The sequence below is a fragment of the Dipteris shenzhenensis genome, chromosome 17, assembly GCF_047967505.1.
Source record: "Dipteris shenzhenensis isolate YYH24624 ecotype China chromosome 17, Dip_SZ_1.0, whole genome shotgun sequence".
NCBI classification, from domain to species: domain Eukaryota; kingdom Viridiplantae; phylum Streptophyta; class Polypodiopsida; order Gleicheniales; family Dipteridaceae; genus Dipteris; species Dipteris shenzhenensis.
The window spans coordinates 35,115,448-35,140,490 of NC_141612.1; the positions used below are offsets into that span (position 1 = coordinate 35,115,448).

At 44.5% G+C, this 25,043-nt stretch overlaps 1 protein-coding gene across 1 annotated transcript in view; it reads left to right on the forward strand.

Moving 5' to 3' along the window:
- The window catches only part of LOC147892035 (uncharacterized), a 52,102-nt gene that overhangs the window by 20,174 nt on the left and 6,885 nt on the right, over positions 1-25,043 (forward strand). The window contains exon 6 of the mRNA XM_087388810.1: positions 3,978-4,090. Within this exon, the coding sequence (XP_087244936.1) occupies positions 3,978-4,090 (113 nt within the window). The remainder of the gene's footprint in view (positions 1-3,977; positions 4,091-25,043) is intronic.

Consider the following 25,043-nt stretch of genomic DNA (forward strand, 5'->3'; position numbering starts at 1 on the left):
GGCTGTTCTGATGACTGTACAAGCTGATGTGGTCAGCTTGGAAGACCTGGCTGCGTGCGCGGTAGCCTGTGTGGACCTGCATCTGCTGATCTGGTTGCCTGTGTGGCAGCCTGCACAGACTGCTGACATGGTAGTTGAGCATGCCATGGGCAGAGGATGCCCGTGGCACACACACCACACACACATATAAATAGTTCTCTGCTTATGTCAATTGATCAAACAATCATTTAATCAATATTACTAGTGGCTATATACTATTGAATCAATACTCTCAATGTGCATAAAGTTTGAGACATTTCTGACATGCGCGGGCGCACGCAAAAATATATGCAGCAAAAAGGTGTAGGACCAGCACATGCAACGGATAATATAGATACCAAAATATCTAGGATTCAAACTGGTAGCTCTCAAGATTAGAGTACATCCGAAACATGAAATCTCTACTTAGACAAGTCACAATTGTATGGATGATGATATGTCAAAAGCGCATATCAACGTATTATTGTTAGAACAAAGCTTACGCCAATTGTACAACTTTCTGACGGTGACCTCCATTGATGAACAATTGCTTGTCAACAATATACATTGACAAATGAGCGCCTATCTGATCCATTTTCTGCTTCAACTCTATGAATGAATGAATGTTTATGCCAACATGTCCCGCTTTAATTTCCATCCGTTCGCACATATGGAGATACTAGGCACGTTTGCGCACTGGTACTATTGTTCACCGGTGCTTTTACCAATCTATTCACCAAGGACCTTACCCACATGCGCATGTCCACTTGTAGGCGAATATTCATTTGCCATTCACTAAGACCTTTGGAGGTGTTGCCTACACAAACAAAACTGAAAGTGTCTCCATCCAAGCAGCTATGGGACAAAGCATGCAAAGAGAGAACTCAAAGCATCTCCACTCAAGCAAACGCCATGGGGCCAATTACACTTGGCTTGCTGCCTATTTCCACTCGTAATCACACTTCTCCAATCCACTCCCCACAGTCAGAAGCATCTTTGCTCAAGCATTGCAATAGGCTTCACGTGCAACTCCTATTTCCACTCTGAATCTCACTTCTTTAGTCCACTTCTTCCTCACCTAAGGCATCCCCCCTTGGGTTAATATTACATTATACTATCCACTAAGTTTTGGGTAAATTTGGAGCCAAATCTATCCTTGAGGGCTTATAAACACTTGCCTTGCCAGTCATAAAGTTGCCGTCATTTGCATGCCAAAGCCATAGTTACCTAGAATGGAAATGTTCTTCAATATGCCAACACCGGTCTAGGAACGAGAATTCAAGACGACTGGAACAAGAATGCCATAATACCAATGGTGGTGGAGTTGAGGGTAGTAAAGGAGTCTAGAGAATATATAAAGATATGATGATGGGCCAAACGACATACAAAGACAAAGCAACTAGGAAAGGGCCCTAAAAAGGCAAGCAATTATCATCAAGTTGGACTCGAAAGAACTCCTTGGCACCTACAAAGCTGAAAAATGTCATTGAGAGACTAGTCATTCTCTAGACTTTTCATGGCCCTTCCGTATGCTTGACATTCCCTAGGCATTCCCAATAGTCATCTTGAGCAAAACAACATTCTCAGGCCAAAACAGCCCTAGATGGGCACTACATACATAGCCCTCCCTCTATAGCCATCGTGTGCATTGCCTAGCCTTACAATTAGGGTTGCCAAAAACCACAAGGTTCACCTCATCAGGTTATTTGCAAAGAAACCAACAAGCTTGAGTACATGTGCGTTGCTCTATCAGCTAGATTTAGATGCTCGTTTAGGAGAGACTAAAATGAAATCGTATAGTCTTCAGAAGCAGTTGTAGCTTGAATGAAGAGATTTTGGACTGCCTTTTGATTAGCCTTCTCCTTTAGTGCTAGCCTTCATCATGGATGAGTCTGCCCTTCACCTCCGAAGTGCCGACAGAAACCCAGTACGAAGACTTTGTATAAATGGATGCTCAAGAATGTGTGGGTGTGTGGTTTGTAATGTTTATACTATGGTCTATAGCCATTGTTGGGCATGATGACGTCAGTGGGGATGCCATAGTAGCTAGTCTCTGCTATGTGTGATGGAGTTTGTGGCTTTCAACCTTATGAGCGACTATCATGAGATTGAAACTACACTATGTTGTGTTTTAGAGGATGAGTTTGGTCATGTTCCTGGACTCATCTAGGTATATGCTTCTGCCGTATCAGCGGACATGCAAATTTCACCTTGTGAAGTTTTCGTCCATGTTGCCGCCTACTGTTTTGCGATAATTCTTTCTATCTTAAGTGGTGCGTTGCCCTATCAACTAGATTTAGATGCTTGTTTGGGAGAGACTAAAATGAAATTGTTTAGTCTTCACAAGCAGTTGTAGCTTGCTTGAAGAGATTTTGGACTACCTTTTGATTAGCCTTTAGTGCTAGCCTTCGTTATGGCTGAGTCTGCCCTTCACCTCCCGAGTGCTGACATAAACTTAGTACTACGAAGACTTTGTATAAATGGATGCTCGAGTATGTGTGGGTGTGTGGATTTGTATGTGTGAGAGCATATGTTTATACTATGGTCTACACCCACTGTTGGGCGTTGTTGATGATGTCAATGGGGATGTCATAGTAGCTAGTAACCGCTATGTGTGATGGAGTTTATGGTTTTCAACCTTATGAGTGACTATCATGAGATTGAAACTACACTATGTTGTGTTTTTAAAGGATGAGTCTTTGACTATTGTTAGAATTGTATCGGAAAACAGTTGCAATGGATACTCGGAGAATAGTTGCAATGGATGCATTTTTTGGTCAAGTTTGTGAGCTAATGGTCTCTAAATTAGAGTCTCGTTCAATTGGAAGACTCCTTAGGTGGCTTTAAGGGACAAAGTCTTGGGAAAAGAATGGCTGTGTAATAGAGGGGGACTCAGAAGTCTTGCTAGTCTATAGGTCTGCAATCCAAGTCCTCTTTGATGGATGGAAATGGTAGAGCTCTCTCTCTTTTCTCTCTAAATTATGTATGGCTTATTATGTTTTTTCCAAGTTGTAATGTAGGCACTCTAAATAATTGGAGCTGCTTTTTGCACTCCTTGGGAGCTGCCATGTGTCCTCCCTAAGCAGATGTACTAGAGGGTTTTTCTGTCCCATAGACCTGCTTGTCTTTTGTGGACGTTAATAGACTTTCCTTCTTTCTTTCTTTCTTTCGTTCTGGTTGTGTATGTTTCTGCCCCTTCCATTTTGATTCCTCATCCTCTTCCCCTTCCCCTTCCCTTTCCTCTTCCATGAATTTATTTTTCTTGTTGTCTATCTATTTCCGTTCTTTCTTTTTTTAAACCTTCTATTTCCAAGGAGTCTTAATTTGTAAGGTTGGATACATCCTAGAAGTGAGTTGGTAACCTATTTTTCTGTCTCCCATGGTGATAGGGGTTAAAGATTGGAAGGTAGGTATGTCCTTATGCATCTTCCAAACTCATAGCCAATAGACATCATACCCTTGTTTTCTAAACGTGGACTCGGAACAAAACACATCTTCAAAGCTTGTGATACGACATAGAGAAGCGCGAAGTTTGTGATTGTATTTAATCATACTTTAAGCTTAAATTCCAAAGGGCTCTTGTGCATGTAGAGCTTCCAAAGGGACATGTCAATTACAATTTATAGTATGCCATTAGAAATTAATATTTTGACTAGACGTCGTAATTGTGAAAGTCATGAAAACCTTATAGATCCATAGACATCCATTCAACCCTCAAGGGGGGTCTTTACATATCCTAACAAGAAGATTCAGTTTGTTTGTATTTTGATTCAAAACAAAGGGTTTAAGGATACGTAAGGACTTAGAGAAATCTATGAAAAATTACATGGTTATATCTCATAACAAGTTGTACTTGAGAGAGATTGTAATACAATTCCTTTTGAAATAGCTCTTTGTTTTGCTTCTCTTTTCTTTTTGCCAAAAGTGAGAAAGATTACGAGTCGATATTGGTATGGCAGGGTCTTGCACTTTTGGAGATTGCTTTCCTTTGGTCAGCTATTGCAGTGACGCTATATCTCTTTTGGCGTGTAAATCCTCTCGCTGCGTATTTACTTGTGCCGTATATAGTATGGTAAGTGCATATTCTCTCATGTTTAGCAATAGGAAATACTTGCAATGCATGTGCAATGTGAAAGAAGAATTGGAATTATTGAAAAGGCAATGAAATTGTAAATTGCATACAAATAATTGGGGAGTTAAATTACCACAAATGTATAGGAGAGGGGATCTTCTAGTCGACGAAACCATCAAAACCTCGCATGAATTTGCATCTACTGTTGAAAAGTAGAGGATAGAATCACTCACTCCTCACACTCCCGATCGCAGCTCAAACAACACTCAAAGAGAAGGGGAGAGAAAGATAGCAAAACTGAGATATGTATTCATCCACAGATGTGGGCAGACAAAAGCTCAAAGATGAGCATACAGTCAGCCAAGAGATGCTGGACCAAATCCTGAGTCTACTCTTCTCCCTACGAGCTTACCGGTGCAAGGCTGGTCTGTGCAGGTGATGAGAAACACAGGGAGAGCGGAGCCCTTTTTATAGGAGGGCCTGGTGCTTTCAAATTGGCCGACTAGGCCAGTCAGCTGCAGCCAACTGCACCGACCTCTGAAGGGGCCAAAATGGCCACCCCTTGGTCGGTTTTTGGGCCAGCCTCCTAGTCTATATAAGACCCCATATGCTGGGCCTTTGTGCTGCTGCTGGCTGGTCCTGGTACTTCTGCAAATGCCCCCGCATGGACGCATGGTGCTGGCGCAATCCTCCATGCAGGGTGCTGCCACAGATATGGAAGAGATCTGCCTCTAGACAGCCAGGTACCCTCAGCCCTTATCCCCCTATAGTCTCCTGCCCCCTTTTCCCCTACAATCGGGGGCTCACAAGTGGGGCAGTGACATTTCTAACACCCCTCTCAATGACACAATTGTGGGCTGATCTCCATGCGTCAAATGAGGTGTTCCATTTGCTCTCTAGGAAGCGCCTTCGTGAAGACATCCGAGATGTTGTCGTCGGTTGGGCAATACATCAACTCTATGACTTCTTCGTCGATGAGTTCTCGAACGAAGTGGTAATGGACCTCGATGTGCTTTGTCCGTGCGTGAAACACGGAGTTGTTAGCGATCGTTATGCAACTCTAGTTGTCGCACATTACCACTGTCGCATCTTCTTGGGCCACATTCATGTCCTCCAAGATCCACCTGAGCCACAATGCTTCGCATGCCGCTATACAAGTAGCCCTATACTCCGTCTCTGTAGATGAAAGAGCGACAGTAGGTTGTTTCTTTTTCAGCCATGACACAGCTCCTGAGAGTAAGAAACAATATCCAGAAGGCGATCTCCGGGTATCAATATCATCTGACCAATCACAATCATAGAAACCTCCCAACTCAATGCCTCTCGTATAAGTGATGCTGTAGGTGCAAGTACCTTAGCACCCTCATACCTTCATCCCAATGGGCCTTCTTGGGTGTGGCGGAGAACTGACGGAGCAATCCAACTGAGTAGAAAATATCCGGTCTGGTATTGGTGAGGTAAAAGCAAACTCCCCACCATGCGTCGATACAGTGATGAATCAACCGGCTGAGATGGATCACACACACTTAGCTTCAGACTAGTTTCCATGGGAGTCGCTGCTGCTTTGCAATTTTCCATCTGAAAGCGTTTGAGCAGCTCCTTGCAATATTTCTCTTGTGAAATAAAGATACAGCTCTTTCCCTACTTCACCTCAATCCCAAGAAAGTAGTGAAGTATGCCTAAGTCAATCTTCTCGAACTCCTCCATGAGAAGTCTCTTGACCCGAGCAATCTTCTTCGTATGATCCCCCGTATTGATGAGGTCATCCAGATATAGAATCAATACCAACTGCAAATCCCCCTCTGTGTCGAGATAAAGATTTGCTTCTGATAGACTCCGTTGAAGCCCGATTTTTCGGGTCAAAAAGACGATAGGCCTTGAATTTTTCATTGTATCACACAAAGATACATCTTCGGCTATGCGAATCAAGCTTGTCCGCTCATCTTTATGCACATGAACAAATGCATTAGAACCGAAAATCCGTGAATGAGATATTGTTGGCTTCTTACCATAGTAAGCTTCATATGGAGTCTTGTCATCAACAACCTTGGTCTTGCTTCTGCTGAGGATGTAAACGGCAATGTTCACGGCTTCACCCCAATAAGCTTTCGATAGATTCCTCCCTCGCAACATGGTCAAACCTGTCTCTGTGACGGTCCTGTGCTTGCTCTCAGCAACTCCGTTCTGCTGAGATGTGCGAGCTGTATCTCTTGATCCCGTGGTTCTTGCAAAATCCATTGATCTTGGTAGAAGCGAACCCTCCCCCTCTATTTGTGTGGAAGTGTTATGCTCTAGCCGAGATAGCATGACCTCGGATAGATCGGTGGGCATTTTCTCTTAGATGACCAACTTTTGTAATAGTTAATGTGCGTAATTAAAAGGGTCAAGAGAAGTAACTGCCAAGGTCCTAGGTGAGGGCGGAATGGCATTGACTAGATAGTTCTGAGTGCTAAGGCCTAGGTGCACCTAAATGTGCAATAATGCCAAGGGGCAAGTGGGTTTTAATGTGCCCCAAGAGAGGGGTAAAATGGTGCACCAAGTGGAGAGGCCAAAATGCTGACATTTGGCAAGGAGAACTATCTAGGAAATTGAGGGTCTCATGGATAAGCATGAAGAAAAATAACGAAAAAATGTACGTGATCTGACGACAGCTATCTATGAGAGTTAGGCTGGGTGGAAAATTGGAGTGCCATCGCCCGTGACTGTACTAACGTAGGAGATGAGATAGAAGGGTGTTACATTTTGGTATCAGAGCAAAGTTAGTGACGATCCTGGGACGGCAGAAGAGAATCGACGAATGATAGAATTGTCGATCATACGGGTGACCAGTTAGAACGAAATTGAAGAGAGAATTAGGCGAAATCAGTACTGGGAACGACGAAGGGTGGTGACAATTTGGTATTGTGACGCTTAAGTTTGGTGAAGACCGTCACGTAATGAACCTGTTTGTTCCGCTTTGGAATATGGCTGGTTATCAGTAGGCAGAGATGGGTCGTGGAAGAGCGAGCGACGCGCATAACTGAGCATCGAAATCAAAGGTCACCGTGGTCTATGAAGGTGGTGCGTGAAGGGGCTACGTAGACGGACGGTAGGTGGTGACGGGTGACTTCGTCAGTTTCAGGCGGACATCGACACATTTCGGAAAGGGGTCGTTGGGTCAACCAAAGAAGCGGATTCATGTTGGGGTTAAGAGTGCAGAATATTGGCAAAGCCTTATCGCTCTTGGTCAAAGGGGTAAAGGTATAGGTTCAGCACGGAAGACTGAAGAAACTCCAACAAGAACTTCCATACCAAAGCAGAAGCGGCAGCAATCTGCAAAGAAAGATATATCCACAGAAAAGACACCTGGAAATGAAAATGCTTCAAAGGGGCTGTCGCCAGCACTTGGACTGGGAATTCTGAAGGCGTTCAGTCTGTGAAGATTGCAACCCGTGTATCTAATAGGGCAGAGTCATTTTGCGAGCTTCGAGGATATCCAGGGGGCATCTCTTTCCCTTTATTATATATATTTCAAGTTTTCAGTTTGCAGTAGTTGTTCCGGTACAGAAAGGGATTTTGAAGTGCTGTACTTTTGGAGTTTCCGCGCAAGAAAAGAAAAGAAAAGAAAAAAAAATCCTTTTCAACAAATTGGAGGCAGAAGGGCAGAGTTCTAGGGTGAATCACAGCGAGTCTAGAGTACAGTCTACACAACAGATGTCACATCAGGCAGCACCTACTTTGATTGGTAGGATTTCGATATTAGAGGATGCTTTACAGTAGATTATGAACTAGCAGCTTCAAGTGAATGCTGGTCAAAATGAGATCAGGGAGATGGTGCAAGCCTTGTCGGCTAGACCGTCTAGGATTGATAAGGGCAAAGCTCCAGCAGAGCCAGAGCCCAGTATACATTCCTTAGAGCGCGCAAGGGTCAAAGTGCCTAATGTCGCTAATTATAGGCCGGAGAAGTACGCTGGTCGGATGACCGAGCGCAGCTCTGATGTGATCGAGGTTTGGTTGCACAAGTGGGAAGAAGCCTTCGCCATTTGTGAGATTAAATCCGATCTAAAGAAAATCCGCGAGGCCACGCACCTGTTTATTGAGGCAGCGGACAGATGGTGGATAAAGCAACAGAAGGATCATGTAACCTGATTTCTCTAATCTCGCTTCTACTTACTGATCACGGGAGTAGCACCATGATTATCCACCCAGCCAATTCTACCAAGGCTTCCCAGCAAGAGAGAGAGAGCTGTATCAAAATCACGTAAATCATCATTCTCCACTTCTCTAACTAGCCTTGACAGACCCCAAATCCCTAGATAGATCTAGATGCCACATGTCATCCCTATAGGGCCTTCCTAATGCAACATTTCACCCCTCTCTTGGGATGCATTTAATTCCTTGCCCCTAGGCACAATCTTTGCACTAGGCCCCTGGTCTCAGATCTATCTAGTCTGGTGCTATCAGCCCTCACCTAGGACCTTGACATTAATCCCTCCCGATCATTTACATAAAGCGCAAACACATAGATTACAAAAATAGATCCTATAAGGGAAATGTCGACTGATTCTTCCGAGGTCATGCTACCTCGGCTAGAGCGTAACATTCCTTCCCTCTTCAGACATCAGCGTCCTCGATGATAAAGTCTGGGAACACTCTCCGCAACTGATATACGGATTCCCAGGTAGCTTCGGATAGAGGCTGACCATGCCATGCAACCAACACCGTGGGTATCTTCCGATTTCGTATTTGCATTGTTTCTCGGTCCAGGATTCTTGTTGGTTTGCGCCTTGCAATATCCTCTATCTCCTGAAACAAAACCACACCTTCGATTAGTGAGTCACCAGTATGTAAAAATTTCTTTAAACGTGAAACATGAAAAACCGGGTGCACCTTACACCCCTGTGGCAATTCTAATTTATAGGCTACACTGCCTATTCTCTTTAGAATTAACCACGGCCCACAGTATCGAGGTGATAACTTAGCACACTCTCCTGAAGTCAACGACTTCGAGTGCGAAGGAATTCTGAGAAAAACTTTTTCTCCTTCTTCAAATACTCTTATAGACCGATTTTCATCCGCATACACCTTGGCTCTATCCATAGCCTGGCGGATGTTAGCTCTCGCAAGTGCTAGCATCTCCCGCATCTGAACTACAAAGTTCGCGGCACTAGGCACTTTCTGAGGTACTCCAACTATAGTTGGATTGGCTGGTCTATAACCATAGTTCAGCTCAAACGGACTGAACCCAGTAGATGAATGTTTCCTATCATTGTAGGCAAACTCCAACAATGGCAACCACTTGTCCCACGTATGTTGCCTCAATGACACATATGCTCTCAGCATATCCTCTAAAGTCTGGTTGACTCTCTCCGTCTGACCATCCGTCTCAGGATGATCCCCACTACTCATTCCTAACTCAGTCCTCAGTGTCTCAAATACCGCTGTCCAAAAGTGACCGGTAAACCTGACATCTCTGTCTGACACTATGGATCTAGGCAATCCATGCAGACGAAATATATGTCTAATAAACAACTCCGCTACTTGCGGGGCACTAATAGACTCTCTAGTCGGAATGAAGTGAGCCATCTTGGTTAGACGATCAACCACCACAAGGATAGAATTATACCCTCCTTGTGTTGCAGGTAACCCTACAATAAAGTCCATGGAAATGCTCTCCCACTTGCTTAGTGGTATTTCCAAGGGCTGTAAAAGTCCGGGTGGCTTTACCCGCTCGGCCTTACTTACCTGACACGAGAAACACCATGTCACATATTCATGAATATGCTTTTTCATCTTTGGCCAAAAGAAATCTCGCTTCACGAGATCATATGTCTTCTCGACTCCTGGATGTCCCGCACACGGGCTATCATGGCATTGTCGAATGACTCTCTGCCTGAGATCATTCTGACCAGGTACTACAACCTTGCCATTTCTAACTAGCATACCATCCCTTATGGTATATCTTGCATAAGTTTGGCCTTTTCTGGATACCAGGTCATCCTTTTCACTTTCCCCGGGTTTTAACACATGAGCTTTAGGCCACAAGCTCTGGACAAACTCGTCCACCTTTTGAGTTTCTCTGATCTCGGTCATTAGAGCACTCTCTAATACCGTGAAACTCAGGTTGTGCATAATGCGAGACAACGCATCAGCTACCTTATTGTCTTTTCCTCTTCGGTACCGAATCGTTAGATTAAACTCCTGCATGAGCTCTGCCCACCTAGCTTGGCGGCCCCTCAAGTCAGGCTGTTTACAGAAATGTTTCAGAGTATCATGATCCACATCCACATAAAACTCTGAACCATACAGATAATGCCTCCATGTTTTCAAAGCATGGATAACAGCATACAACTCTAATTCATGAGTTGGCCAATTCCTTTGAGAGGGAGAAAGCTTCTTGCTTTCAAAGGCTACTGGCCTTCCCTCTTGAAGGAGAACTGCTCCTACCGCAATGCCACTTGCATCGGTTTCTAGGAACAACGGTTTCTGGGGATCAACTATTTTTAACACCGGTCCTGTGACCACAGCTTGTTTTATGGTGTTAAAACTTTCTTGTTGATTCTGTCCCCAAATAAAAGGTACTTTATCTGAGGTCAGATCAGTCAAGGGCGATACTATTCCGGAATATCCTTTGATATGCCTTCTATAAAACTGGACAAATCCCAAGAATGATCGCAACGCGGTCAGACTCTGAGGGATTGGCCAAGTTAGTATCGCAGCCACTTTCTTCGGATCCATTTCTACCCCCTGTGGAGTAATTATGAACCCTAAATACTCAAGCCTAACCATACACAGTATAGTTTTCTTTTTATTTACATAAAGACTGGCTTTCCTCAAAGTACTGAACACTACTCTTAAGTGTTCACAATGCTCAGTAACACTTTTACTGAATATCAGGATATCGTCAATAAAATGTACTACAAACTTTCCGATATACGGACGTAGTAAATCGTTCATAAGCATGACGAAGGTCGCTGGAGCATTGGTAAGTCCGAAGGGCATTACCAAAAACTCATAATGACCAAACCTGCTTCTAAAAGCGGTTTTATGCACATCCTCGGCTCTAATCCGGATCTGATGATAGCCGCACTTAAGATCTATCTTGCTGAAAATCACGGCTCCATGTAATGCATCTAGCAAATCATCAATCCGAGCCATCGGATACCTGTGCTTAACAGTGATATTATTCAATGCTCTGTAATCTATACAGAGGCGAAACGTATCATCCTTTTTCCTCTTTAATATCACTGGTGAAGCAAAAGGTGAGAAACTTGGTTGAATCTGCCCCAGCTTGAGGTATTCTTCCAGTTGTCTACGCACCTCCGCTTCTTCCGTAAAACTCATTCTATAGGGAGGTCTATTTACAGGCTCTGCCCCCGGGATCAGTTCAATCTTATGCTGAACTTTCCGCTCTGGAGGTAACCCATAAGGTAGTTCATCCCTAAAGCATTCAGAGAACTCCTCTGTTATAAGATTAGCCAGCTTGGCCATCTCACCACTTTGCGTAACATCAGTGTTAGTCGAAGAATCATCCACCGACTCTACCGATGCTGTGCAAAGGTATAAAAACTCTACTTGAGCCTTTCTGATTTCCATCACGGAAACCAACGGTCCCTGAGGTATATCTTTTTCACCTCGCAAGACATAAAGCACATCATTCATCTTGAATTGATATACGTGCTTTTTCCAATCAATGGCTGGATTCTTCCTAGAATGCCACGCCATTCCCAGGGCTATATCCGCATGAGCAAGCTTGGTTATTTCAAAATCAAGCTTCTCAGTATAGTCCTGAATCTGAAGCTCCAACTGGGTAACCCTTTGGTCCCATACTTCAGTTGAACTTCCATCAGCCATCCTGACTGTATACGCATAGTCAGATGGACTTGTCTTTAATTTCAGCCTCTTCACGAGCTTGGAGTTAATCACATTGTGAGTTGACGCCGAGTCAAACAACACAATGACATCATGACTGGCCACTTGCCCTTTCATTTTGATTAACTCCGTATCATTGAAGGCTGTATACCCCGTTGCTGCGGGCTTAGATAGGATGTTATCAGGTGCACTCGTCACTAACTTAGTAACAGACACACAGAACAAACAAGGTACTAACCTCTGAGAAGATCCCGCTAGCTGAATCTGCATCTCTTCCGCTCTGGGACTTCCCTGCATCTCCACGTCGCACTCTGAGATCACCATCTCAGCCATCCGACGATCTTTATTACGTGGACAATCTCTCCACTGATGAGGTTGAAGGCAACCAAAGCATAAGCCTTCCCTCCTCGCTTTTTCCCTTTGTTCCGGGTTCAAGGGAGACTTAGACCAAGCCCGGGCTGCCATTGGAGTTACTTTTCTCTTCACTCCAATGGTGGTACTTGGTTTAGGAGTTTCAGCCGGTCTCGCCTGCTTGGCTTGACCACTCGGCTGCGAACCACTCCCTTTACTAGTCCACTTCTTCTTAAACCCAGATTTCTTCGGATACCCATACTGGGTTCCGACCTGTGCAAACCCACTTGGCTTGCTGCCCTTGGCATCCTCGTAGTTCAAGGCTATAGCTATTGCATCATCTAGCGTGTTCGCGTACTTAGCCCGAACTTCCATTTTTATTCGGTCATTCAATCCAAATATGAAATCTTTCACTTGGATTGATTGAGGCAGGGGTTCGTCAACCTTCATTACACTCTCTCGAAACTTATCAGTGTATTCTGCCACTGATAAATTTCTCTGACGCAGGTTCCTATATTGATCCCAAGCTCGGGATGCCTCGTCAGGAGGTAAGAAGTGTTTCTTGAACTCTCTTTTAAACCCCTCCCAGGTAGTGGATGCTATACCGTCTTTTTGTTGTTTAATCCACCACCGATCCGCCGCCTCACTAAACATATGGGTGGCCTCGCGGATCTTTTTGATGTCATTTCTGATCTCACAAATGGCGAACGCCTCGTCCCATTTGTGTAGCCAGGTCTCAATGACATCGGAGCTACGGTCGTTCATCCGACCAGAATACTTTTCCGGTCTGTAATTAGCAATATTTGGCACTTTAGCCTTCCTAGGCTCGACCGTATGGACACTAGACTCCGGTTCCATCGGAGCCTTTCCCTTCTCCTCTCGAGAAGGTCTGGCAGACATACTCTGTAGTGCTCTCCTAAGTTCGGACTGCCCTGCATTGGCTTGTAACTGCTGTGCTAACAACTGTTGCAAAGCATCTTCCAGCAATGCAATCCTGCCAGATAACGTATGAGCTACTGGGCGCGATCCCTGCTGGGTCGGCCGGACTCCTGATTCACCAGGGTCCCTCCTAGAAGCTCCTTCTTCTGCTTCCATTTGTTCAGTAGGTGTTTTGTTTTGGGGTTTTTTTTTTTTTTTTTTTTTTTTTTATAAAAACACCCTTAGAACACTGTAATCACAAACTGACACTCTGAACACAATTCCCTATACTAGGGAATTCCTGCAACCTGACATGCACACTAACTACGCATTTGACACAGGCATATATCCGAATCCCGCTTTTCCCTATACTAGGGAGATTCCTGCAAATTAACTCAGACTCAAGTATACAGGCATCTGCACAATCTGTCCCTGCTACAGCATCAAACTCTCATGCATACTTGTCACTTTTCACGCAAACGGAGTATCAGCAAACCAAACCAGGAAAAAAAACATAGAATCGACAGAAATGACAAAGAGCCTTCCTGGTCTATGAATTCTGATCCAAAACCAAAAGGGAAAATAGATAGAAGGCCCCCTGGAATTCGAATCCTGCTGCTTGCAGCCTGCACGTACGGTCTGCTATCAACCTACGGGCTTAGTCTACCCTTTGTAGTTTGTAATTCACCGATCGGCGCCGTGCCTTCAGCGATGCCCACACCAATGTTACCCGAAGCCAATCGTCAGCCACCACGTCTCCGTTAAATCCACGAAGGGCGTCGTGACATGGGTCTGCGCTCCACGCCTGGCGATCCTTCGAGTGCCTAGGCACCCTTTCGGACGCGTGCGTAAAAATGGCAAATCTGCTCCAATTACGTAGCTTTAACAAAGCTCGTCGCCCATCTGCTTATCCTGCGTCGCTCTCCACCATTTTCTTCGTTCGCTTCCTTTTCAAAGAAGCTCCGTCAGGTCCGGTGATACCAGCTCACGCGATCCTCAGACGGATCCTTGCCCTTGAAGTAATCCAGCACCCCGCCAATTCGTAGGTCCCCACGTTCCTACGCTACATCTCACAAATTAACTTCGTCGAATCGCTCCAACAGCCCGTTCGTGGGTCCACGTGAGCGCTGCACTGTCGCAGACCTCGTCGTCACCAACTACCGTCCGTCGATTCTTCCTCTCCTTCCAACCTTCCGCTCTGATACCAAATTGTAACCTGATTTCTCTAATCTCGCTTCTACTTACTGATCACGGGAGTAGCACCATGATTATCCACCCAGCCAATTCTACCAAGGCTTCCCAGCAAGAGAGAGAGAGCTGTATCAAAATCACGTAAATCATCATTCTCCACTTCTCTAACTAGCCTTGACAGACCCCAAATCCCTAGATAGATCTAGATGCCACATGTCATCCCTATAGGGCCTTCCTAATGCAACATTTCACCCCTCTCTTGGGATGCATTTAATTCCTTGCCCCTAGGCACAATCTTTGCACTAGGCCCCTGGTCTCAGATCTATCTAGTCTGGTGCTATCAGCCCTCACCTAGGACCTTGACATTAATCCCTCCCGATCATTTACATAAAGCGCAAACACATAGATTACAAAAATAGATCCTATAAGGGAAATGTCGACTGATTCTTCCGAGGTCATGCTACCTCGGCTAGAGCGTAACAGATCAAGTTGCTCCAACCACCTGGGAAGGGTTTAAAGCTGAGTTCAAGAAACACTTTCTCCCACCTGATGAAGAATCCCGAGCTTGGGATGCTTATAGAAATCTTCGTCAGAGGAGCTTGTCAGTGGCAGAGTACACTGACAAATTCAGGGAATGTGTCATGAAGATAACAGACCCTCTTCCTATGTCAGTTCAGTTAAAGGACTATATCTATGGACTGAACGACAAGATCAAAATGGAGGTTCGGGCTAAATATGTGACTACACTAGATGAATCTATAGCAGTAGCCCTGAACTATGAGGATGCCAGAGGCAGATCTGGTGGATTTGTGCAGGTAGGGACTCAGTATGAGCAACCGAGAAAAGGGGGATTTCAGAGGAAATGGGTTTCAAAGACAAGTGTCTCGCAGCCAAGTGGCCAAACCAAGCAGGTGAAGCCGGTTGAGGGACCAGTAAAAACAAGTACCACCGTTGGGGTGAAAAGGAAAATAACTCCAATGGCAGCCCGGGCTTGGTCAAAGTCCTCGTTGACCCCTGAACAAAAAGAAAAAGCTAGAAAAGAAGGATTGTGCTTCGGCTGCCTTCAGCGACATCAGTGGAAGGATTGTCCACTGAATAAAGACCGTCGCACGGCTAATATGATAATATCTAAATGCGACGTAGAAATGCAGGAGAGTCCCAGTGTGGAACATATGCAGATGCAACTGGCGGGACCTTCTCAGAGGTTAGTACCTTGTTTGTTATGTGTATCTGTTGCTAAGTTAGTGACGAGTGCACCTGATAACATCCTATCTAAGCCCGCAGCAACGGGGTATACGGCCTTTAATGATACGGAGTTAATTAAAATGAAAGGGCAAGTGGCCAGTCATGATGTCATTGTGTTGTTTGACTCGGCGTCAACTCACGATGTGATTAACTCCAAGCTCGTGAAGAGGCTGAAACTAAAGACAAGTCCATCTGACTATGCGTACACAGTCAGGATGGCTGATGGAAGTTCAACTGAAGTATGGGACCAAAGGGTTACCCAGTTGGAGCTTCGAATTCAGGACTATGCTGAGAAGCTTGATTTTGAAATGACGAAGCTTGCTCATGCAGATATAGCCCTGGGAATGGCGTGGCATTCTAGGAAGAATCCAGCCATTGATTGGAAAAAGCACGTATATCAATTCAAGATGAATGATGTGCTTTATGTCTTGCGAGGTGAAAAAGATATACCTTAGGGACCGTTGGTTTCCGTGATGGAAATCAGAAAGGCTCAAGTAGAGTTTTTATACCTTTGCACAGCATCGGTAGAGTCGGTGGATGAGTCTTCGGCTAGCACTGATGTTACGCAAAGTGGTGAGATGGCCAAGCTGGCTAATCTTATAACAGAGGAGTTCTCTGAATGCTTTAGGGATGAACTACCTTATGGGTTACCTCCAGAGCGGAAAGTTCAACATAAGATTGAACTGATCCCGGGGGCAGAACCTGTAAATAGACCTCCCTATAGGATGAGTTTTGCTGAAGAAGCGGAGGTGCGTAGGCAACTGGAAGAATACGTCAAGTTGGGGCAGATTCAACCAAGTTTCTCACCTTTTGCTTCGCCAGTGATATTAAAGAGGAAAAAGGATGATACGTTTCGCCTCTGTATATATTACAGAGCATTGAATAATATCACTGTTAAGCACAGGTATCCGATGGCTCGGATTGATGATTTGCTAGATGCATTACTTGGAGCCGTGATTTTCAGCAAGATAGATCTTAAGTGCGGCTACCATTAGATCCGAATTAGAGCCGAGGATGTGCATAAAACCGCTTTTAGAAGCAGGTTTGGTCATTATGAGTTTTTGGTAATGCCCTTCGGACTTACCAATGCTCCAGCGACCTTCGTCATGCTTATGAACGATTTACTACGTCCGTATATCGGAAAGTTCGTAGTACATTTTATTGACGATATCCTGATATTCAGTAAAAGTGTTACTGAGCATCGTGAACACTTAAGGATAGTGTTCAGTACTTTGAGGAAAGCCAGTCTTTATGTGAATAAAAAGAAAACTATACTGTGTATGGTTAGGCTTGAGTATTTAGGGTTCATAATTACTCCACAGGGGGTAGAAATGGATCCGAAGAAAGTGGTTGCGATACTAACTTGGCCAATCCCTCAGAGTCTGACCGCGTTGCGATCATTCTTGGGATTTGTCCAGTTTTATAGAAGGCATATCAAAGGATATTCCGGAATAGTATCGCCATTGACTGATCTGACCTCAGATAAAGTACCCTTTATTTGGGGACAGAATCAACAAGAAAGTTTTAACACCATAAAACAAGCTGTGGTCTCAGGACCGGTGTTAAAAATAGTTGATCCCCAGAAACCGTTGTTCCTAGAAACCGATGCAAGTGGCATTGCGGTAGGAGCAGTCCTCCTTCAAGAGGGAAGGCCAGTAGCCTTTGAAAGCAAGAAGCTTTCTCCCTCTCAAAGGAATTGGCCAACTCATGAATTAGAGTTGTATGCTGTTATCCATGCTTTGAAAACATGGAGGCATTATTTGTATGGTTCAGAGTTTTATGTGGATGTAGATCATGATACTCTGAAACATTTTTGCAAACAGCCTGACTTGAGGGGCCGCCAAGCTAGGTGGGCAGAGCTCATGCAGGAGTTTAATCTAACGATTCGGTACCGAAGAGGAAAAGACAATAAGGTTGCTGATGCGTTGTCTCGCATTATGCACAACCTGAGTTTCACGGTATTAGAGAGTGCTCTAATGACCGAGATCAGAGAAACTCAAAAGGTGGACGAGTTTGTCCAGAGCTTATGGCCTAAAGCTCATGTGTTAAAACCCGGGGAAAGTGAAAAGGATGACCTGGCATCCAGAAAAGGCCAAACTTATGCAAGATATACCATAAGGGATGGTATGCTAGTTAGAAATGGCAAGGTTGTAGTACTTGGTCAGAATGATCTCAGGCAGAGAGTCATTCGACAATGCCATGATAGCCCGTGTGCGGGACATCCAGGAGTCGGAATGAGTAGTGGGGATCATTCTGAGACGGATGGTCAGACGGAGAGAGTCAACCAGACTTTAGAGGATATGCTGAGGGCGTATGTGTCATTGAGGCAACATACATGGGACAAGTGGTTACCATTGTTGGAGTTTGTCTACAATGATAGGAAACATTCATCTACCGGGTTCAGTCCGTTTGAGCTGAACTATGGTTATAGACCAGCCAATCCGACTATACTTGGAGTACCTCAGAAAGTGCCTAGTGCCGCGAACTTTGTAGTTCAGATGCGGGAGATGCTAGCACTTGCGAGAGCTAATATCCGCCAGGCTATGGATAGAGCCAAGGTGTATGCGGATGAAAATTGGTCTATAAGAGTATTTGAAGAAGGAGAAAAAGTTTTTCTCAGAGTTCCTTCGCACTCGAAGTCGTTGACTTCAGGAGAGTGTGCTAAGTTATCACCTCGATACTATGGGCCGTGGTTAATTCTAAAGAGAATAGGCAGTGTAGCCTATAAATTAGAATTGCCACAGGGGTGTAAGGTGCACCCGGTTTTTCATGTTTCGCGCTTAAAGAAATTTTTGCATACAGGTGACTCACTAATCGAAGGTGTGGTTTTGTTTCAGGAGATAGAGGATATTGCAAGGCGCCAGCCAACAAGAATCCTGGACCGAGGAACAATGCAGATACGAAATCGGAAGATACCCACGGTGTTGGTTGCATGGCATGGTCAGCCTCTATCGGAAGCTACCTGGGAATCTGTATACCAGTTACGGAGAGCGTTCCCAGATTTCATCATCGAGGACGCTGATGCTTGAAGAGGAAAGGAATGTTATGCTCTAGCCGAGATAGCATGACCTCGGATAGATCGGTGGGCATTTTCTCTTAGATGACCAACTTTTGTAATAGTTAATGTGCGTAATTAAAAGGGTCAAGAGAAGTAACTGCCAAGGTCCTAGGTGAGGGCGGAATGGCATTGACTAGATAGTTCTGAGTGCTAAGGCCTAGGTGCACCCAAATGTGCAATAATGCCAAGGGGCAAGTGGGTTTTAATGTGCCCCAAGAGAGGGGTAAAATGGTGCACCAAGTGGAGAGGCCAAAATGCTGACATTTGGCAAGGAGAACTATCTAGGGAATTGAGGGTCTCATGGATAAGCATGAAGAAAAATAACGAAAAAATGTACGTGATCGCCCGTGACTGTACTAACGTAGGAGATGAGATAGAAGGGTGTTACAGGAAGGCTTTGATTATCTCCCCGCTGTCCTTCTCTATCTGAGCCTTCCGGTCTTTGAATTTCTCATAAGCCTGAGACTTCTTGGCCAGGGAGAATACCCACGTCATGCGACTGAAATCATCTACAAATAAAAGAGAATACTACAAACCTGTGAATGAATTTGTTGACATTGGGCCGCAGATGTCGGAATGAACCAACTTGAGTGGCTTCTTGGCCCGTGATGAGGCCTCCTGTGGGAACTTGTCCCTATGTTGCTTGCCCTCCAAGAAAGCCGTGCAAACACGATCATTGCCTGCAATGGTGGAAGTCCATCCACCATCTTTGACTTCTGCATCTCTACGAGGGTGCCATAATTGACGTGACCAAACCGCTTATGTCACAATTTGGATTTGCCATGGTCCCCGTGCACCAACAGAGCGTTGAGCCGATATAGCCCATGCTCCTTGACTCCTTGAGCCACCACCTTTCCATTTGCCTTGGATGTGATAGTGACTTTGCCGTTGTCAAATAAGACTAACATATTGTGCTTGTCCATTTGGCAGACAAACAAAAGGTTCTTTTACAAGTTCGGTACATACAATACATCGAAAATCAGCTTTTCGTTTCCTGCAATCGTGATGAATGGAATACTTACCAACACCCTTCACAGGGCATGTCCGGTTATCCCCCACAGTGACCTTGGAATCAATATGCGTACCTTCCATGGATTTGAACCACTCCTTGTTGGACATGTGTTTTGAAGCTCCATTGTCCACGTACCAACCTTCCTTTCCTTCATTGACTGCATAGGCGGAGCAGTACTCAGTGATGATGTAGAGAGCTCGGGTCGTGACGTTTGCCGATTCGGTCTTTGGCTCCTCTTTGGACTTGGACTCCTTCTTTTGCTTGAGGTCCGCCTTCTTCTTGCGGCACTCCTTAGCAGAATGACCAAGCTTCTCTTGTAGAAGCACTTCATCTGCCTCTTTTTCTCTCTACATCCTCAGTCTTGTTGTTGTTCTTGGAGTCTTTGAACTTACCCTTGCCAGGCTTGTCCCTTGCCACGAGAGCCTTCTCGTCCGATTGAGTAAATAGCTTTTCCCAAGCCTCCTCCTGCAATAGTAAAGGGCCAAGCTCCTCGAAGGTGAGAGGCTTGGTCCTCTGTCCTGCTGTGATCGTAGTCACGAAACTCTTGAAACTACGAGATAGCTCGTGTAACGTCAGCAATGCTAGATGACTTGAGTCTACCTTCTGACCAACTGCAGCGAGCTGGTCTCCCATTTCTTCACTCCCTAGCCTATCTCTCTCTCTCACTGACACCATGTTTCTAACATGGTATTAGAGCAGGTCAGTCCTGCCCTAACTCTCCCTGCCACATCATCATCTCCTCCAACCTAATCCTAATTGTGAAGGATCGCTTGAGAGAGAGAGTGGAGGTAGCTAAAGAAGCGATGAGTTAGCCGTCACATCAAATTTTGGATTAGATAATCAAAAACAAAGGAGTACAAGGTACAAGTACCTAGACCTAGGACTAAGTATCCTAGGTGTCACATAGAACACATAGAACTAAGTGTCCTATGTGGCCTAAAAGACACTAACACTATAAGTGTCTTTATTTATGCCTATAAGGCACATACCATGGCCTATAGGGCATCACTAGAACCACCAGAGGATGGCCTACAAACCCTCCTCCATGGGATGGGCTGAAGTACCCTGGAAACATCTCAGAATACCTGGTATTTTTTGGTCATGGTGGCACATGTTCATCCAAGGATATAGCCGCTTATGAATGTACAAGGGATGTCAGATCATGTAACAAAGGGAACCAAGTGTAAAGCTTGTCGAAAGACTTCGAACTTGGGACGAGGAAGCGCCTTTGTAAACATATCTGCTATGTTGTCCTCTGTGGGAAGATAGGACAACTCTATGTCTCCTGCTAACAACCGCTCCCGAACATAATGATAGTGAACTTTAATATGCTTGGTACGCGCATGAAACACTGGGTTACGCGCAATGGCCAAAGCACTCTGGCTGTCAATGTAGACAATAGTGGAGGATGTCTCGCTAATACAAGATCTGTAAGTAACTGTCGAAGCCAAACACACTCTACTGTAGTGGTGAAAGTTGCCCTGTACTGAGCCTCACAGCTAGACGTGGCAACTGTTGGTTGCTTCTTGTTGAGCCAAGAGATACATGAATTGCCAAGCAAAAAACAATTGCCAGTATGTGACACTCTGGTGTCGGAACATCCTGCCCAATCACTATCCGTGTAAGCATGCATGGTAAGTGAACCCTGATCACCATAGAAGAAGGCTAAATCCTGAGTGCCTCTGAGATATCTGAAGACTCTCTTCACTGCTTGCTAATGCTGTGAACTGGGCATGTGCATGAATCTGCTGAGCTGAGATACTGCATATTGCAAGTCAGGTCTGGTGTGACATAAATAAATAAGGCATCCAACAGCCTGTTGATAAAGAGTGATATTGCATGGTGGGCTCGCATCATGAGCTGAGAATTTGAAGCCAGGGTCCACTGGAGTAGAGATTGGCTTGCAATCCTCAAACTGAAAACGATCAAGGAGCTGTCCAATATACTTGGACTAAGACATCATGATACCCCCCTCAACATGAGCAAACTGAATGCCCAAATAATAATGGAGCCGTTCCATGTCTGACATGTCAAAAATCTGCTGCAAGTCAGCCTTGAAAGCTGCAATTTGCTGAGTATCTGGGCCCGTGATGAGCATATCATCCACATATAAAATCAGCACTAAAAAATCAGATCCACTCCCACGGACATAAAGAGTGGGTTCTGTGGGACTATTCTGAAAACCAAGGGATAGTAAGTGTGCATGAATTTTGGCATACCATGCCCTGGGTGCCTGCTTCAAACCATAAAGGGCTTTTCTAAGCCAGCATACCTTATTTTCAGAATTAACAACCTCAAAGCTAGGAGGTTGTGTGACATAGACTTCTTCCTGCAGATCCCAATGAAGAAAAGCAGTTTTGATGTCAAGCTGGTGCACTTGCCAATGATGATGGGCTGCAATGGCAATGACACATCTAATGGTAGTAATCCTGGATGTGGGAGCAAATGTCTCCTCAAAGTCAATGCCTTGTTGTTGGGCATACCCTTTTGCAACAAGACGGGCTTTGTATCGATCTATGCTACCATCAGATTTCCTTTTTAATTTGTAGACCCACCGCGTTCCAATGGCATGCTTGCCGGGAGGGTCTACTAATTCCCATGTGTCATTTTTGGCAATAGATTGTAACTCAGCTCTCATTGCTCCATCCACTCTTTGCTGTCAAAAGCATCTTTATGGCATAGAGGCTCTTCATTGCAAGCTGTAGCAAGGAGTGCAAACTCAAGAAAGTGACCATGCTGCCTATTCCCTGATCTTGTCCGGGCAGCAAAAGGCTGATCTTGTTTGCTGTCCCTCGATGTATCAAGAAGCCATTTGGGAACTTGCCTTTGCTGTCTATTGACAGTTCTTTCTTCAATGATTGCATCATGAATAGTGGGATCATTTTGTGCCGGAAGAGAAACCTGCAAATCAGCATGAGGTTGTGGCTGATTATTGCTTAGTGGAGGGCCTGCAGGAGGCTCATGTTGCTGGTCAAAATCCTCTTCTGATGATGGCAGAGGTAACCAAGATTCAAAGGCATCAAACATGTCAACATCTGGCTTTGCTTTGCAGTCCACAAGAGGAGAAGCTGAATGTTCAGCAAAGATTACATCTCTACTGACAATAATCTTCCCAGTATTTGGTTGATATAATCGATACCCTCTGCTCTCCTGGCTGTAACCAATAAATATGCATTTGATTGCCTTGTCATCAAGCTTATGTCTCAGCTGAGATGGTACATGAACATATGCAAGAGACCCAAAAACTCTCACGTGTGAAAGTGAAGGCTTCCTGCCTTTCCATGCTTCATAAGGTGTAACAGTCTTCAATGCCCGTGTAGGTGATCTATTCAGCACATAGTTGGCACACATTACTGCATCAAGCCAAAATTTATTGGGCAAAGACTTGGCCTTAAGCATGCATCTGGCCATCTCCATTGTGGACCTGTTTTTCCTTTCAGAAACAGGATTCTGCTGAGGAGTATAAGGAGTAGTGCATGAGTGAATAATGTCCCGTGAAGACAGAAATGCATCAAACTCCTTTGACATATACTCTCCCCCCTATCTGTGTTGAGGGTGACAAGCTTGCATCCTGATTCATTCTCAACCATATTCAGCCATCTCTGAAAGCATAAGAAAACTTCAGATTTGGCTTTTAAAGGATATACCCAGCAATATCTTGTGAAATCATCAATGAGAGTCATGAAATACTTATACCCCCCAATGGCATTTGTCCTCATTGGGCCACAGACATCACTGTGTACTAGCTGCAATTTCCTTTGTGAGAGTTTTGGACGATTCTTTTGAAAAGGAAACCGATGCATCTTACCCAAAAGACAACCCTCACACACATGTTTGGAAACTGTGTGAGTTTGAGGTATATCATTTGCCATCTGCTGTGAATGTAGCTTTGCAAGAGCTCTATAATTGAGATGACCCATTCTCTCATGCCAAAGATGAGTTTCAGCAAGCTGTGAATCTGAAATTGCAAATGCATCAATAGAAAGTGCAGCTGAGTGATGATCAAGGTGATAAAGCCCCTTTTGCAAAGTGCTAGTGAGAACTATGGCATTGTCATCACGAAGATCATAAACTAGGCATGTGTAGCCATCAAAAATAATTTTGAAACCTGAAGTGACAATTGCTGAAATTGAAATCAAGTTGACTTCAATTCCAGGCACAAAAAGAACATTTGTCAGAGTAACAGGATGGCTTGAAATGGATGTGAGCTGCACATCTCCAATTCCTTTAACAGCATATGAAGCATTATTAGCACATGTGACAGTCCCCCCTCGAGATGCATCAGCTAAAGAATGAAATAACTGTCTGCAAGATGTGACATGCTTGGAAGCACCACTATCAAAGTATCAGGACTGAGCATCATTAGCAGTAAAGAATGCATCAGCTTTGGAGGGATCAAATGGGCAATGGACAGCCCATGCCCAATCATCCTGAAGAAAGAAAGAAAGAAAGTTTATTAATGTCCACTGGAGACCTAAAAAGGTCTATGGGACAAAAGAGACCTGCTTATACATCAGTACAGAGAGAACCATAGGCAACCTCCCTGGGAGTATCATCAAATTCCTCCAAAAAACAAAACACATAAAACCTAAAGACATAGAACATAAAACATAAAAGAAACTAAGTACTAGGCTATGGAGTGGCCATTACATCAGTTTACGACTAAGGGTCTTTAGGTTTTGTCTTAAATTCTCTTCACTACAAGACCGTCACGATTTAGCATGTGCATGTTAAGCATCTTCTAGCTCATGGGATTCAATAGCATGTGAGGCATTAATTGTCAATCCTGCTTTCTTTTTCTCCGAAGCAATGTGCTTCCTGCATTCTGAAATGTCATGTCCAGGCTTGCGACAATAGTTGCATCTTTTCTTCTTTGACTTATCTGCTGTATTTTTAGATGCATGGGAGAATTGCAGCTGCTATGCACAGATTTTGGCTTGCCCATAGGCTTGGAAGCTTTGCCTCTTCCTGTCTGCTGTGAAGCAAATGCATGATCGGGAATAATGGCTTGTCTATTAGCTCTACTTTGCTCTTCCTGCAAAAGCAAAGTCACTAGCTGATCAAAAGAATAGTGGTCTGGATTACCCATGGCCACTAATCGAAGGGTTGTAGCAAACCCTTGATATGTCTCTGACAGTCCATTCAATGTGGTACTAACAAGCTGTGAATTTGGTACCACCTCATCAATGTTGGCAAGCTGTTGCATGAGGTCCTTGACCTTTGTGAGGTCTGCATCCATAGACTCACCTTCATTCATACTGACTTCGTGTAATTGCCTTCTCAAATATGCAACACGAGCTTCATTGCAAATCCGATAGAGAGAAGCC